The sequence below is a fragment of the Nicotiana sylvestris genome, chromosome 7, assembly GCF_000393655.2.
Source record: "Nicotiana sylvestris chromosome 7, ASM39365v2, whole genome shotgun sequence".
Taxonomy (NCBI): domain Eukaryota; kingdom Viridiplantae; phylum Streptophyta; class Magnoliopsida; order Solanales; family Solanaceae; genus Nicotiana; species Nicotiana sylvestris.
In genome coordinates, this window is record NC_091063.1 from 87,979,025 (window position 1) to 87,995,397 (window position 16,373).

The 16,373-nt window shown below is 35.1% G+C and overlaps 1 protein-coding gene across 1 annotated transcript; it reads left to right on the forward strand.

Annotated features, from left to right (window-relative positions):
- Positions 1-10,493: 10,493 nt before the first annotated feature.
- On the forward strand, positions 10,494-15,787 carry LOC104230179 (probable galactinol--sucrose galactosyltransferase 1). The gene is made up of 13 exons (XM_009782919.2): positions 10,494-10,943; positions 11,730-11,980; positions 12,095-12,185; positions 12,795-12,843; positions 12,943-13,034; positions 13,119-13,226; positions 13,402-13,536; positions 13,624-14,034; positions 14,174-14,315; positions 14,421-14,488; positions 14,573-14,707; positions 14,798-15,015; positions 15,121-15,787. The coding sequence occupies exons 1-13, from the start codon at positions 10,753-10,755 to the stop codon at positions 15,495-15,497; spliced, it is 2,268 nt and encodes a 755-aa protein (XP_009781221.1). The 5' UTR covers positions 10,494-10,752; the 3' UTR covers positions 15,498-15,787.
- The last annotated feature ends 586 nt before the right edge of the window (positions 15,788-16,373 follow it).

The following is a 16,373-nucleotide window of genomic DNA, read 5'->3' on the forward strand; positions in this document are numbered from 1 at the left end:
TCGACATCTGAACCTGAGCCTTCACCCTCGACACGACGGCCGCCAACGTTGGATAATGTGCTGCCCTCAGCGGAGCGCACGGAGCCAGCCCCTGGATAAACTCCTTCCATTTGGGGAGATCTCCCCGCTAAAAAGGCGTCGACCATAAACATGGGTATAGGTGCCGTCTGTGACACCCTACTTCTATCAACGTCCATGGCCACATCCTTCTCAAGCTCCTTTCTCCTTCTCTTTCTCGATGACTCGTCCCCGTTAGAGGATTCGTCCAAAGGGTGTGGGGTCGGTATTGAAGAAGCCCCCTCCCTCATGACCATGACACGAGATGGACCCTCTATTTGAATCAGTTGAGGGCGACCCTCTCGAACAGACTCATTCATAGTAAACTGTATTCCTGCGGCAGCAACGGCCTATCGGAATGCAGGGACTGGCGCCCTCCACCTCGAAGCTCCTCGACCTGTCGTCACGAAGAGTCGTATCAATAGACGACGGTATATACCCAACAAAGTGGTAAATGGGAAAAACATTTACCGGATGGAACTCTAGGGCCATAGCGCTTTATGAAGGTGGGCCAATCTCGGGTTTCCGCTGCATGGGACAACAGACGGATTACCCAATCCCTAATGCCGGCAATAGGGCGGGGCAGACGTCCCATAGTTGCAAAACGAGAAATGAATGAACTCTATGATGAATATAAATGAAAGAATAACAGAATGAGAGGCGACACTTACGAGTTTTATTCCACCGCTCCGGGAACCTGGCAGAATCAGATACAATGTGCTCTATTTTGACAAAGAAGTACTTGTGCCAAAACTTACAACTTGATCGGTCGTCGGTCCCAACCACCTACCCTTTTGTGTCGCGATGCCTCAAATGCACCATAGTACCCTTATGGAAGCTGGGCGAGAACAGGTGCAAAAGGTGATGTATAGAAACATCACATTCCGCCAACTCTGCATACTTGGTCAACAACAGAAGTATCTTGAGCGTATATGGCGAAAGCTGTGCCGGGCAAACCTGGTAGAACCTACAGAACTCTTCCGCTAATGGGAGGAGGGGAAAATAATAGCCAATCACAAATGGGTACTCGTAGAAAGCGCAGTACCCAGGTCTGTGGACCTCCATAAATCCCTTCCCGCTGGAACCATGTCTATATGAGCGGGAATGCCATACTTTACACGAAGAGCGTCAATGTGAACTTGCTCCGTCTCAGAGAGTACGAGGGTAGGAGTAGAGGGGGGATCTTTGAGGACGTCACTCTGAGACATGGGGTGTCTCGGCAGTAACTCCTCTACCATAGGAAGACTATCACCCTCTTCTACCACCGCATCATCACCGCCCGAAGGGGGCCCCATGGACAATGGGGCGGCCTCAGAAATCCCTTCACGAGATCGGTGTGACCTTGGCATGCTTTCGTTAAAAAGGGTTTTTACACAGCAGAAAAAAGAGAGGAAGAAGAAGTTGTGAACGAAGAGGTGAGAAGAAGAAGCAGAATATTGACCGAGCAAGCTCGGAGAAATGAGGAGGGGTATTCGAAAGTGAAATGGCCAAAGAACTTTTGAAAAAACAAACCCTCTACCTATTTATAGGATTGGGTGGCGCCAGAACTGAAGCGGAAGGTCACAGAGTGGCATCAGAATCGAAGCAACAAGCCATCAACTCCTGTCTCGAAAACATACGTAATGATGACGCACGTGAAGATGACATCATTTCCTGGTAAAATGCATTACCTGGTGTCTTGCTAAGCACGCTGACCGCCCACCGTTGGCCATGCCGTAACGCCTCAGAGGATCAAATTTCTCCGTAGGAACGCATGGTGTCCACTCACCGAGGACGCACCAAGTTGCAACCTCGATAAGCGGAGGGACTAACTGTATGGGTCCAAATTTGAACAGTCACGACCGTCGATGAGTACGACAAATGACGAGGTCCTCGTGACTCGACGTCATGCGGAGGACGACCTTAAGGCAAACAAGAGATTGTATGACCCTTGTAATAATACATGCCCATAAGGAGATACTAGGAATATTCCTTCGAGTATTCCTTATAACTTGTCTTTTATAACTTAGAAGGTTTTCACTCCTTATATATAGAGAGAATAACAACCTTGTAAAGGGACTTCTGGTCTGATTCATAATATTTGTTTTAAATTTGCTTACAAAAACGAGTGAGAAGATTTATTGTAAAAGATTAGTTGATCTAGATAAATAAACAAGTCTTGTTATCCTTATTCTCTTTATCCATCTTTCGTTCTAGAGATTATTATATTTAGCTAAGATTTACTCCTTCATTTTCTTTGATTGATTTGTTCAAAAAGGTTTCGATATCTTTTGAGTCAAACACTTTGTAATTTGTTGCATTCCCCGCGATATCTTTTCCTATATTTCACGTTTTGTTTAATTACCAAACTAAAAGACAGCAGATATTTTCATCTGATTCGTGATTGCTAATTTAATTTGTTGTCTTTCTCCTGATATTTTCAGCTGCCCTTTCTGATCAGTAATGATGCAACAACAAGAAAAAAGGTCCTCAAATTAATTTGAAATAATGCCCAATACATACATTGTGTTCAATCTAAAACATAATGTTTGATCATAAATTAACTAAATGAAGAGTTTAACTTCTATCCATCCGTTGTTTATGATTTTTTTAAGCCAACATTTACTCTCTTTAAATGATTAAGCAGTAAAACCATCAATTTATGTCTTTAAATTAAGTTGTAAATCTAATCTGTTTTCGTGAGAAGTTATTTCCACTTTGTAATTGATGCACGGAGTTCCCTTGCCTTTTTTGTTTAAATTAATGAGTTCCCTTGCCTTTGTTGAAATAAAAGAGAGGTTTGTTCTTTGAAAAAATTGGTTTTAATTTTAGTTTTTGTGTCGTCTCTAACAAATAAATTTGATTATTTTGCTTTTCTTTTTTTTTTCCGTCTAACATTTTCTTAATATATTATATCGGAGAATTATGAGAATTGTATCTATAATTATTGTGTGAGAGACTTTCACCAATACTATTAGACTGAAATTTTGGGGTAAAAATTTATTTTTATCAGAGGAAAATTATATGGTTCTACTATCAGAAAAAAAGAGAGAGGCATTTACCTATTACAGAGATAGTGCGATTTGAGATTTTAAGCTAAAATAAGAAAAGATTGTTTAAACATAAAAATTCGACCATGCAACAGAAAAGAAAAGATTATTATGAGATCAAAGTGCGATATGGCGAAAACTGAAAACAATTATCTTGAACACACACATATTTTGACAAATCGTAATAATATTTGGAAATTTAAGTAAAAAGACATAAACCTATGAAAATATCAGCTCAATTGATCAGACAAGCCATTCTCATCCATTTGGATTGCACTGATTGAATATGAATTTCAAGCTACAGATTCAGCCCAGAAGCGGCTAAATGATATTGGAGACCTAAATTCAAGCTGTAATATAAGGTCTTAAACTTGTTTAATAATTTTAGATATCTTTTTTTTATATTTTTTTTTCTTTTGTGAGATACAATTTAATATTGTTGATATAATCAACCCCTTTAATCTTTGTTGAAATATTATTAGCCTTAAGATTTTGTTAAGTTTAATTTTGAATTTTTTCGTTTTACATGATCGTCAACCTAACTCATTGTATAACATTACCTCTCAAAGTAATAATCATGTGGAAATTTGTATTTACAAAGATAAGAAACAAGTCAACTATAGCTTTTTATGATCTAATTAATTAGCTTGTAGGCGTGCCTATACAGACCTCCAAAGAAAATATTTTACAAAATTAGAGTTGTAAATAAAATTTGTTCAAGTTGGAGCAAGAAGAACTAGAAAGTAACTGCTAATTTAATTGTCTTTCATTTTCATTTGAATTTTCTCAACCAACTCCAAAAAAGAATAATATAAAATATAAAATTATGTGATTAACAATCGGTCAAGATAGAAATAGATGGTTGAAAAGATTTCTTATTACTATTTTATAATAAGTACAATAAATATTTAATTTAAATTACACGTAAGAAGAATAACTTTTTGGACCTCTAATTTTGTGAGGTATGAAGCGGCCGCTCTAGTGACATGGGGTTAAGCCACCTCTGATTCAGCATCAAGTTGTTTTCTTACTCAAATGTAAGAAAGTTAACAGTATCTAACCAGAAGAGAATTGATCCTCTTCCAGTCCATTAATGAAAAGTGCAGATAGCATAATAGCACTAGAAGTACCTTAGATGGTTGAAGATTTTCCAAAAAAAATTTTATAGTGAGAATGTTCTAATTTTCAAACATAAAAGCAATTTAAAATTCAAGCTTTTATATTAAGAATTAATGGACACCTATGCTTTTGCTTTCCTAAAAGATACATTTTTTTTTTGTTAAATTGCTAACAAGGTTATAAGTACTCCATAATGGCCTTTATTTTTCCCTTAAACCTTTTGTAATTCATCGTTTTTTTTAATTAGAAAAACTTTACTATCAGCGGATAACCTTTATTAAACTTTAATCCCTTCATTGTCATTCCTTATTAGACTAGACTTGAAGTTTAAGAAAATAAATAAATATTGTTCTAAAAATATGCTATAACATTTTTATGGCTATAAATTCATATGAATAAGAATAAAATAAAATAAAATAAATTAAAGTTAAATTATTTTTAATATAAAAAAATATACTCCTATTTTTTTTTTTTGGGATAGACTAAAAAGAAATAATTTCACATGAAATTCAAACATGCTTTATGACATAATCGGAATATCACCTAAAATAAATGAATTAAATTATCTGGAAGATATTTCCAGTTCATTGTGTTGCTTCCCACCATATAAAAAAAAAAGGAAAAGCAAAAAAAAAAAAGGAGTAGAAAATACAAAAAAAAAGAAGAAGCTAATGTTATGAAATATAACTCAAAGTAACACTATAGAACAAGGAAATAAAAGCAATTTAGTAAAACATGAACAAGAAATGGAGATAGAGAGAAGGAAGAGATTTTCTTCTTCAATTATGTGTATTTTCCTATCTATTACAAGGCCTTTATATAGGCATGAAAAATGAAGAAAATATGTCATTGAATATGTCATTAATCATTTGACATGAAGATCATGGAGGAAGAGTAGACATCTACCATAATATGATATTTATCATAACACTCCCCCTTGGATGTCCATAAATAATGTGCCTCGTTAAAACCTTATTAGGAAAAAATCTTATGGGAAAAAAAATTCTAATGAAGGAAAAAGAGTACACATATTTAGAAATACGCATTTTGGTTGCCTCGTTAAAAACCTTACAAGGAAAATTCGGTGGGACAAAACCTTGTAAGGAAAAAAGAGTACACCGCGTATTAACTCCCCCTGATGAGAGCATCAGTTCACATCATTCAGCCTTCGCATCCCAATCTTGTACACCAGTTTCTTGAAGGTTGACGTCAGTAGAGATTTGGTGAATAAATCAACTATATTATCACTTGAACGAATCTGTTGCACATTGATATCACCATTCTTTTGAAGATCATGTATGAAAAATAACTTTGGTGAAATGTATTTTATCTTATTTCCTTTTATGAATCAACCCTTCAATTGGGCTATACATGTTGTATTGTCTTCATACAAAATTATGGGTAGTTTGTCACACTTCAAACCACATTTGTCTCGGATAAGATATATTATAGATCTCAACCAAATACATTCTCGACTTGCTTCATGAATAGCAATTATCTCAGCATGATTAGAAGAAGTAGCCACGATTGATTTCTTAGTCGATCGCTAAGATATGGCAGTGTCTCCACATGTAAACACATAGCATGTTTGAGATCAAGCCTTGTGTGTGTCAGATAAATACTTTACATCGGCATAACCAACAAGATCGAGATTGCAATCATTGCCATAAAATAAGCCCACATTGGTAGTCCCTTTTAGATAACACAATATGTGTTTGATTTCACTTCAATGTCTCCTTGTAGGAGTAGAGCTATATCTTGCTAAGACATTAACTGAAAACATTATGTCATGCCTTGTAGTGTTATCAAGATACATTAGTGCATCAATTGCACTAAGATATAGTACTTCAGGACCAACAAGTTCTTCATTATTTTTATGAGATCGGAATGGATCTTTATTTATATCGAGTGATCTCACAATCATCGGGGTACTAATGGATGTGCTTTATCCATATAAAATAGCTTTAAAATCTTTTTAGTGTATGATGATTGATTGATAAAAATTTCATCTTTCATATACTCAATTTGTAGACCAAGACAAAAAGTCTTTTCAAGATCTTTCATTTCAAATTATTTCTTTAAACAGTCTACTGCTTTAGGAAGCTGCCTGGGAGTTGTAATGATATTTGAATCATCAACATACACAGAGATTATAACAAATTCAAATCTAGATCTTTTTATAAAGATACAAGGACAAATTGAATCATTCTTGTACCTTTCTTTCAATAGGTACTCACATAGGCGATTATACCATATGTGTCCTGATTGTTTCAATCCGTATAAGAATTTTTTTTGGAAGCTTTATTTAATAAATTTTTTGGGAACATTAATATACTTCAGAACAATTTTAATCCTTCAATGATTTCCATTATACACATATTAAGTTTTCATGTATTGCCAGATTAAAATCTGAAATGATTATATCCACACAAGAGAACATGTCTCCATATAATCAATGTGAGGATATTTACTAATTTTCTTGTGTCACAAGTCGTCTTTATGCCTATCGACTTGAACTTTTTGCACAAGAACACATTTATACCTCCATTGGCTTTATACTTTAAAGTGTTGGGACCATCCGCCCAACTTCACATTTTTTCAAGTGAAGTCAATTTTCATTGCGTATTTTTTATTTGGCCAATCATTTATCTGTCCAAATTTCATGAAAGATTTGAGCTCAAGATCCTCGTCAATATTAATAATATTGAGCGCTACATTATGTTAACAATATCGTCGACGATCACTTTACGTCGGTTCCATTATTACATAATAAAGACATAACTTATTGAGATCTCTTTATCTCATTATTTTCTGATACCTGAGCCTCTCCCATGAGGTCTTATGAAGTGTTATGTCGTGGTTCTCTTATAGGGCACTTGCCTCCTTATTATGACCATTTTGAATATTTTCCCCTCTCCTTCTTCAAGGAGTGTTATCTGTGGAACCGATTGGTATGTTACGCTTCATGCGTGCCATAGACTCTGTCCCTCATGGACTTTATTCTATTTAGAGCATTAACAGTTGAAATATGATATTTAGCTTTGGGTCAGCAAATGCGTCTGGCAATAATTTGTAAATGTATTATTACTTGAACTTCAAGTTCATATTTTCTTGTACGAGGATTTATATGTATTCATAATAATTCACTTCACGTATCACTTTCTCAGCTGCCCATTTTCTCTCCCTAATGTTGGGATCACCAACCCATTTCCCAACCTTCTTTAGGAACTCATCTCTGTGCATTTTGGTGGTATAATTAAATCATATAGCACATCCATATTTCTATATAGAAATTATTTGGTTCCTGACCCTGAACCGATTGTGATAGGGAAAATTTTTTATAACTTGGCTAGATGCGTACAAGTGCTGTTATATATTAAATAATACATCTCATACCAAATTTTGTTTTTAGGAGTTTTGTTCTCATAACTAATGATTTAGCTATATTGGAGGCATACAATTTCTGCTAAACCAACTTGGATTCAAACCAGTATTATTAAGATAAATCATCATAATTTATATTCTGGAACTGTGCTCTAATAACTTGAGCAAGCAATCTTGCAAAAGCCAAACTACAAGTTGATAACAAATGCACATGTGACCATAGAATAGATACATCTATTAAAATCATATAATAGTAAGCGGTCCACATGGCAGGTGACCGAGCCCATATATTTATCACCTTTTATTCGTTCCAGAAATCAAGGGATTCAATCCCAACCTTAACTGGTATATCATGAGAATAAGCAGCACAAGAGAAATCCTGAAGAATCTTCTATTCTGCAATATATGCCAATGTAATTCTTAATTAATTTTTCGCATCATAATTGAACCGGAATGGTTAACCGATCATGCCAACTAATATTTATTTTAGTAAACCTCTAGTTTACTTGTGGCATATGATTCCAGCATCATGCTTATATTTGTGTAGTACAAATAGAAAGAAAATCGGGTAATCTTTCATATTTACTCGGTATGATTGTAGAAATATGAAGATATTCAATCTTCCTTTCATTTATAGTCTCAATATATCAATTACTTTGACTTGTACATTTGAAATTCAAAAAGTTTCTTTTGAGACTTTACAATATCAATGTCATGAATAATTTTATTCATCCGGATAATAACAAATTAGTTTTTCCGGAGCTCTTAACAACTTTTGTACTACAAGATCTTTTATCATACCATTCATATGGTAAATGTCTTCTTCACTGAGAAAATTATATCATAATAAATTGTCATGGTCAAAATTATCATAAGTAAAATCATTTTTTGCTTTAATTTTGCCTCTAATAATTTTTATAAGGCATGCCAAAATATTTTGGCGTATCACATGTACGAGACCAATGACATATTCATGTAACCACACAATAATATTTATTCTCTTTATTTCACTCAAACCTCCCTCAAAAGTGAGCTGTGTTGTATTCATCCAATCATGCCTTGCATGTTTTTATTCATTATTTTTATCACATATTACCACATTCACCTTTAGGAATGGGTCTGCATTTTCAATGATTATCACAAGTCACATTCTCTTCAAGGAATGGATCATAATCAGCAATGTGCTTCATACCAATTTGATGGTAAACATTGCCTTCACATTTTGAAGGACTATTTTGAGAACCCTTATTGTTCTCCTTTTATAATCATTGTAATGATTATTATTATTATTTTGATCTTTGGAACGCCCACGTTCATTATTCAACCACATGTCTTCATTTAAACTTATTATGCACTGCTACCACACTCACTTCAAGAATGGAGCAAATCAAGTGGGACAATCTTCATGCCTTTAATGAAAAATATATTATTTTTCTTTAGTCATCATTATATCATCAATACGGTACATTGGGACTCAAACCCAATGTCTTACCAATATAAAGGCATGTTAGGCCATAATAAATTGGGACTCAAACCCAACTCTTATTATCATGGAGCATCAAGACTTGAATCTAATGGCATATCGTTAATCAATGTCATAATCTGCCAAAGTAAACTGGACCATAATATATTACCATTCACGATTATATGCATAAGTGAATTAAGTTTCAACAAGACATATAGAATATAATAACTCTTATGATCAGAACATTTGTTGTAAATTCTATTGTAGTTCAGATCTACCATAAATCAATGTCATAATATTTTTTGAATCAATTTTAGGATATTGCTACTGTAGGGGCTAATTTAAGACAAAGAACATAAAGAATATTTCCAAATGTATGTATCGGGGTGATGTTCTATCCATACAATTTTAATTGAAAATAGACTGTGGGCAAATTGTACTTATAATTTTAAAATCATATAAATATAGAGTCGTAATACACCTTTAATTATAATAATAATTTTGATAGTCATCGTACCTCTCCAACTTGGTAATTATTTTAATGCCATGATCATCCTTATAAATGTAAGTCTAAATCCACATCAAACATATAAAACCAAATCTCATGCATAAAGAATCAAAATAAGTAGGAAGGGAAAGACCAAAGATACTGCTATAGTTTGGTGCTATGTCATCCTTTTTTTAAATTTTTTTATTTTTAAAATCATTAGATTTATGTATTATTAATAAACATTATGATCTCTAAGATGCCATATATTTCTTGGGATTAAAGAACATTAAAATAGATTTGTGTAGTGGTATGAATGTATAAACTCTTACCATTATAAAGAAAAATTAGAATAAAGTTACCTTGCCGCCAAAATTGGTATTGGCCAACGCCATGAAAATTAAAGAGCACCTGCCACATAATCTTGATAGAAGATTATGAAATGAGCTATTCGTGCTGATAACGTGTTATGAAATATAACTCAAAGTAACAATATGGAACAAGGAAATAAAAGCAATTTAGTAAAACATGAACAATTAATGGAGATAGAGAGAAGGAAGAGATTTTCTTCTTCAATTGTGTGTATTTTCCTATCTATTACAAGACCTTTATATAGGCATGAAAAATAAAGAAAATATGTCATGAAATATGTCATTGAACATAGAAAATATGTCATTGAATATGTTATTAAGCATTTGACATGAAAATCATGGAGGAAGAGTAGATATCCACCATAATATAATATTTATCATAAAAACCTAACTCTTTTTGACAAGATCAAGAAAACAAATGAAAAAACGCAAATATAATTAAAGAGCCAGATTGGATTGGTTACTGTGCAGCTGGTCCCACCTACCATTTGGCAATAGCTCATAATTCTGTAATGATCCAACATTGGTTTGGTTTTCCCGTAGCCTAAAAACATTGTATAAAAAGCACAAACCCCGGCCAATTCTCAACCTCTCAACCTTCTCTTTCTCCACACACACCTTTCTCAACTCTCAAAAATCTTACATATTTATCAATCTCTACAGGTTTTGATCCTGTCATTGCTCTTTTCATGTGGGGTTTTTGACATTTTTTTTTGTCTTCGGTCTTATATAGCTAAGATCATTCTTTTTGTAGATTTTCTTGGTTTAGGAAGACAGATTTTTGTTGGGTGGTGTTTGTGGATTTTATTGTTTTTTTGGGTTATAGGAAGATAAAGAAAGATGACAGTGGGAGCAGGAATATGTGTAGCTGAAAGGAAGCTGAATGTGTTGGGACAGAGCATTCTCACAGATGTTAATGAAAACATAATTGTAACACAGCCAACAGGTGAAGCTTTCATTAATGGTGCATTCCTTGGTGTTCATTCCGACAAAATTGGTAGTCGCAGAGTTTTTCCTGTTGGCAAACTCCAGTATGTTCTTCTTCTTCTTCTTCTTAGCTTTTTTCTCTGCATGTGTTTAAGCTCTCTCTCTCTCTCTCTCTTTTTTTTCTGTTGGTTGGGGCCGCAGATTGAAATTTTGAATTTTCATTAATAAATCAAAGTGGTTTTTATTTATTTATGATGATGGCTTTTATGTTTTTAACTTTACTCACCTGTTTAAATCTATGTGTTGAGATTGTTTGGGAGTTTTTATGTAAAGATTGCATATCTTTTTTTCTTTTTTTTTTTTGGGTTGTAAAGATTGCAACTTCTTTTAAAGGTTGCATTTTGATTTTGGATTTTGAGGTATTTTAATTTGTGAGTTTTTACGAGGAAATAGTTACGTGTTGGATGCTTGCTTATGGTTTTAACTTTATTTAAGGCATCCCACCCTGTTTTTAATCAAAGCGTTGAGGTTGTTTGGAGTTCTAATGTAAAGCTTGCATTTTTTAGCCGTAAAGATTGCATCTTTTTGTTGATTTAAAGATTGCACCTCATTTTGATTTTTAGTGTTTTGAGTTTCATGTGGGTTTTTACAAGGAATTGTTTTACATATTGAGTGCTTGTTTATGGTATGCGGTGGATTTTTATATTTTAATTTCATTGAGGTTTCCCCTATTTTGAATCTAAATTTTGATAATATTTGGAGTTATAATGTAAGATTTGCTAGTTTTGGCTGTAAAGATTGCAATTTGATTCTTGGAATTTTGAGTTATGCATTTTTTGGTTTTAACTTGGAAATTATTTATGTGTTGAATGCTTGATTACGGTTTGCAGAGGATTGAGATTTATGTGTGTTTTCCGGTTCAAGTTATGGTGGATGACACAGAGGATGGGTACATCCGGACAAGACATACCATTTGAGACTCAATTTTTGATTGTGGAAGGAAATGATGGTTCAAATTTTGATCAAGATAACCATGAAAATTCAGCATTGTATGTTGTATTCTTGCCTATTCTGGAGGGAGATTTTAGGGCTGTTCTTCAAGGGAACTCAAACGACGAGTTAGAAATATGCCTGGAAAGTGGTATGAGTATTTTGATCTTTTCTTTTTTGGGATGATCTCTATTAATGCCTTTTGGGTTTTGTGGAATGGTCTTTAGCAATTCTCAATGATGCTAATGGTAATGGTCGATTGCAGGAGATCCTGCTGTGCAAGATTTTGAAGGAAGCCATTTGGTTTTCGTAGCAGCTGGGCCAGACCCTTTTGATGTCATCACTAATGCAGTCAAGTATGTTTTTGTCCTTTCTTCGATTGTTACTGTTCTTGAAGTTTCCTTATTCAAATATCCAATCCATTGTTCTCATGTAGATTTGCATATATTTGCAGTAGTAATGTTTGGTTTTAACTTATTTCTGTCAACATGTCTTTTGCATTCACAAAATCCATGTGGTCGGCTTATGGCCAGAACATGGTCGTAACTGATAAAAGGGGGCTTTGCAAAAGAAGTGCCTTGAGAAAAATAGATGTATAGAACTTTTGGACGAGATAGTGCTAATTCCAACTCTACCCAAACGGAACCTAGTACAAATCTATTTGCCACGGTCCCTTAAATTTGACATGGTACAAATATCAGTAATTGATATTTATGTCTTTCATTATTCACATAGTCGAGGTGAGCTTCACAAATTACGCCAGCCGTGGGGGTTGATGTATCAACTAGCCTATATGCGTTTTAGACCTATTATCAATACCAAGTATTCATCAAAATTTATTTATGTGGGATGCACGAATTGAAGTTTGCAATAATAATGGCACAACTTATGAAAGCTGTATGAGTCTGTTATAGACATTACCTATTTGAATCGGAGTTGATGGTTGAAATACTTTGTCAACACAGGACGGTGGAGAGGCATTTGCAGACATTTTGCCACCGTGATAGAAAGAAGGTACAGTTTGAATGTCTTTGGACTGCTGCAAGTATTATTGGCATCATTACTTCTTCTGTATATATGTATATATGAAGGCATGTTTTTGTCATGGTTCAGATGCCAGACATGTTGAACTGGTTTGGATGGTGTACATGGGATGCTTTCTATACTACTGTTACTGCCGAGGGAGTGAAGCAAGGATTAGAGAGGTCACAACTTTAATCTTTAGATACTGCCTATGATTCTAAATTCTTGTATTGCTTATAGTGCTTACACTTTTATGACTTTTACAGTTTGGAGAAAGGAGGTATACCCCCAAAGTTCGTACTCATTGATGATGGATGGCAATCTGTGGGTATGGATCCCAATAGTATCGAATCCATTGCTGATAACCATGCAAAGTGAGTAGATTGAACCAATTTAGTATCATTGTCATCATATTCTTTCTCAGTTTTTGGTTGAGGAGCTGTTGCTCCTTCTGATGTTCTCTTTGAAAGTTTGCATCCTAATTCCTTTTTGTTTAGCAATCCCTTTCTACTGGCTAAACGTTCTGATTGTTCTTTGGCTCATTTTCAGCTTTGCTAACAGGTTAACTCATATTAAAGAGAACCACAAATTTCAAAAAGATGGAAAGGAAGGGCATAGGGTTAATGATCCTGCAATGGGACTACGACATGTTGTTACCAATATCAAGGACCAGCACAATTTAAAGTATGCTCTGTAATATCGTCAACTTTTAGGTCCTGGCCTTTTAGTTATCTGCTTTTCTGTTTCCTTATCTCAACCTTTGCACTTTAGGTATGTGTACGTGTGGCATGCACTCGCCGGTTACTGGGGCGGTGTGAAACCTGGGGTCCCTGAGATGGATCACTATGAATCCAAGTTATCTTTCCCAGTTTCATCTCCTGGGGTCGAGTCACAAGAACCTGATGATGCTTTGGATAGCTTGACAAAGAATGGTCTTGGTCTAGTGAACCCTGAGAAAGTCTATAATTTCTATAATGAACTGCACTCATACCTTGCTTCTGCGGGTATAGACGGGGTTAAAGTAGATGTTCAGAACATCCTTGAAACACTTGGAGCAGGTCATGGTGGAAGAGTAAAACTTGCAAGAAAGTATCATCAAGCATTAGAGGCATCTATTTCTCAAAACTTTCCTGATAATGGAATTATTTCATGCATGAGCCATAGTACTGATAATTTGTTCAGGTAATTTTCTCTCTCTCTCTCTCTATATCTTGCTTATAAAATTGAAGCTGGACTAGTTGTTCTAAGAAACGGTACTTATTGTGAATAGACACTCTTTTGCAAAATTCTGACTTGGTTTTGTTTCTCTTATATCGTGTAGTGCGAAACGCTCAGCTGTTATTAGAGCTTCAGATGATTTCTGGCCAAGAGATCCTGCATCACACACCATTCACATAGCATCGGTGGCTTATAATACTATTTTCCTTGGGGAGTTCATGCAGCCTGATTGGGACATGTTTCATGTGAGTTGACATGATTTTTGGTTCCTTTGTGTATATACTTCCCAACTTCCCCTAAAAAAGCTCAACTGACTAAAATGCTTATTGACTTTTTCTTAATATGTTAAGAGTGTGCACCCAATGGCTGAATACCATGGAGCAGCACGGGCTGTTGGAGGCTGCGCTATTTATGTCAGGTGCTGCTTATATACACTGTTTAGTTATTTGGTAAACAGTTAAATTTTGGTTAGCATTTCTCATGGCTGCCAATTAACATGCAGTGACAAGCCTGGACAACACGATTTTAATCTTTTAAAGAAGCTTGTACTTCCAGATGGTTCCATATTACGCGCCAAACTTCCAGGAAGGCCAACTAGAGACTGCTTGTTTTCTGATCCAGCAAGAGATGGAATAAGGTATTTGCTTGATCAGTCTTCTTCCAAAAAAATCATCTTTTTCAACAGTGATACAGTTTGTAATGTGTTTTATTTTCCTTATGTATGCAGTCTATTGAAGATTTGGAATCTGAATGATTTCAATGGCGTAGTTGGTGTGTTCAATTGTCAAGGAGCTGGGTGGTGTAAGGTCGGCAAGAAGAATCTAATCCACGATTATCAACCAGAGACGATAACTGGGATTGTCCGGGCTAATGATGTCAACTACTTACCTAAGATTGCTCATGATGGATGGACTGGGGATGCCATTCTCTATTCTCATCTTCACAGTATGAACCTTTTTTCTAAATTTATTATCTTTTATTATGATTACTGCTTTCATCTAGAGGAAAAGTGCATTTTGTTGACCTGATTGATTGTATTACCCACTGCAGGAGACTTGGTCCATCTTCCTAAAAATGCATCTTTTCCAATTACTCTTAAGGCAAGAGAATATGAAGTCTTTACCGTGGTTCCAATCAAGGTAATGTCAACTGGATCTAGATTTGCTCCAATTGGACTTGTAAATATGTTCAATTCAGGAGGAGCAATCAAAGAATTGAAGTATGAAACAGAGGGAAGCGGAATAATCTCCATGAAAGTTCGCGGATGTGGCATGTTTGGAGCTTATTCATCTGTGAAGCCTAAAAGAATACAAGTGGACGATAAAGAGTTACAGTTTGATTATGAAAAATCCTCTGGATTAGTCACTCTGGCTCTTAGAGTTCCTGACAAAGAGTTATACGCTTGGGACGTAAGGGTTGAACTTTGAAGTATGAAAAGTGCGAGATGATCATTGTGATGTATGACTAATTGTCGGATGAGGTGAAGACTTGTAAACTGAGTCTCTCTTTTCCAGTTACTCATATTTTGAATTTAGAGGGCGATATCTGTCATTGAGGTCCTGATGTTGTAGCTTTGCACCAATGTTGATCAATCTGCTGGAAATTCCCATAGCGATGATCTATTGGTCCTGTATCTTAGTTATCCGAGCCTTGGATATGATCGACTCAAATAGATGCTCTTCATAATATTTATTTCCTTCTTTTCTTGTTCTATTGATCAGAAGCATCTAAGTGCGCTGCTCATCTTGCATGTTACTAGTTCAAACATGTCCATTTGAATTTAAGGGGTGATAATGCAACATTCTTCAGCTGGCTTTAACATACAAAATAAATATTTAGAGATCTCTAGTGAATACATGGGAAGATATACAAGTTTTCACCATGAGGAAGTGATGCCATGGATGCAATTTCAAATGGTGCAATAACTGGTGTTTGCTTTTTGGGCTTGACTTGAGGAGTTTAGTCCACAAGCCAACTTTCAAGATTCAAAAATATCGTTGCCTCTGAACGCTTTTATGATCACTTACAGTTGACAGTCTTCAAGTGTGTGTTGATGCTGACATCCACTTCAACAAGGAAAGAAAAAAAATGAGGCATGCCCATACCTTGGGAAAAAAGTGACACTAGCATAGAATCTTAACCGAATACCGGGGCAGAGCTAGAACAAAGTATGGGCTTGACCGAATATAGTAGTTTAATTCAAACTCTGTATTCTTTTTGGTAACATTGTGAATATTACCATTGATCAACCAAATAATTACGCCTAAAAAGCACTTTACCTTATAATCTCCTTCAGCCTCAAC

Coding starts and splice junctions, on each gene's coding strand:
- LOC104230179 (XM_009782919.2), top strand. CDS start 10,753: ATGACAGTGGGAGCAGGAATATGTGTAGCTGAAAGGAAGCTGAATGTG. Junction 10,944..11,729: donor TTTCCTGTTGGCAAACTCCA/GTATGTTCTTCT, acceptor TACGGTTTGCAG/AGGATTGAGATTTATGTGTG. Junction 11,981..12,094: donor AGAAATATGCCTGGAAAGTG/GTATGAGTATTT, acceptor GGTCGATTGCAG/GAGATCCTGCTGTGCAAGAT.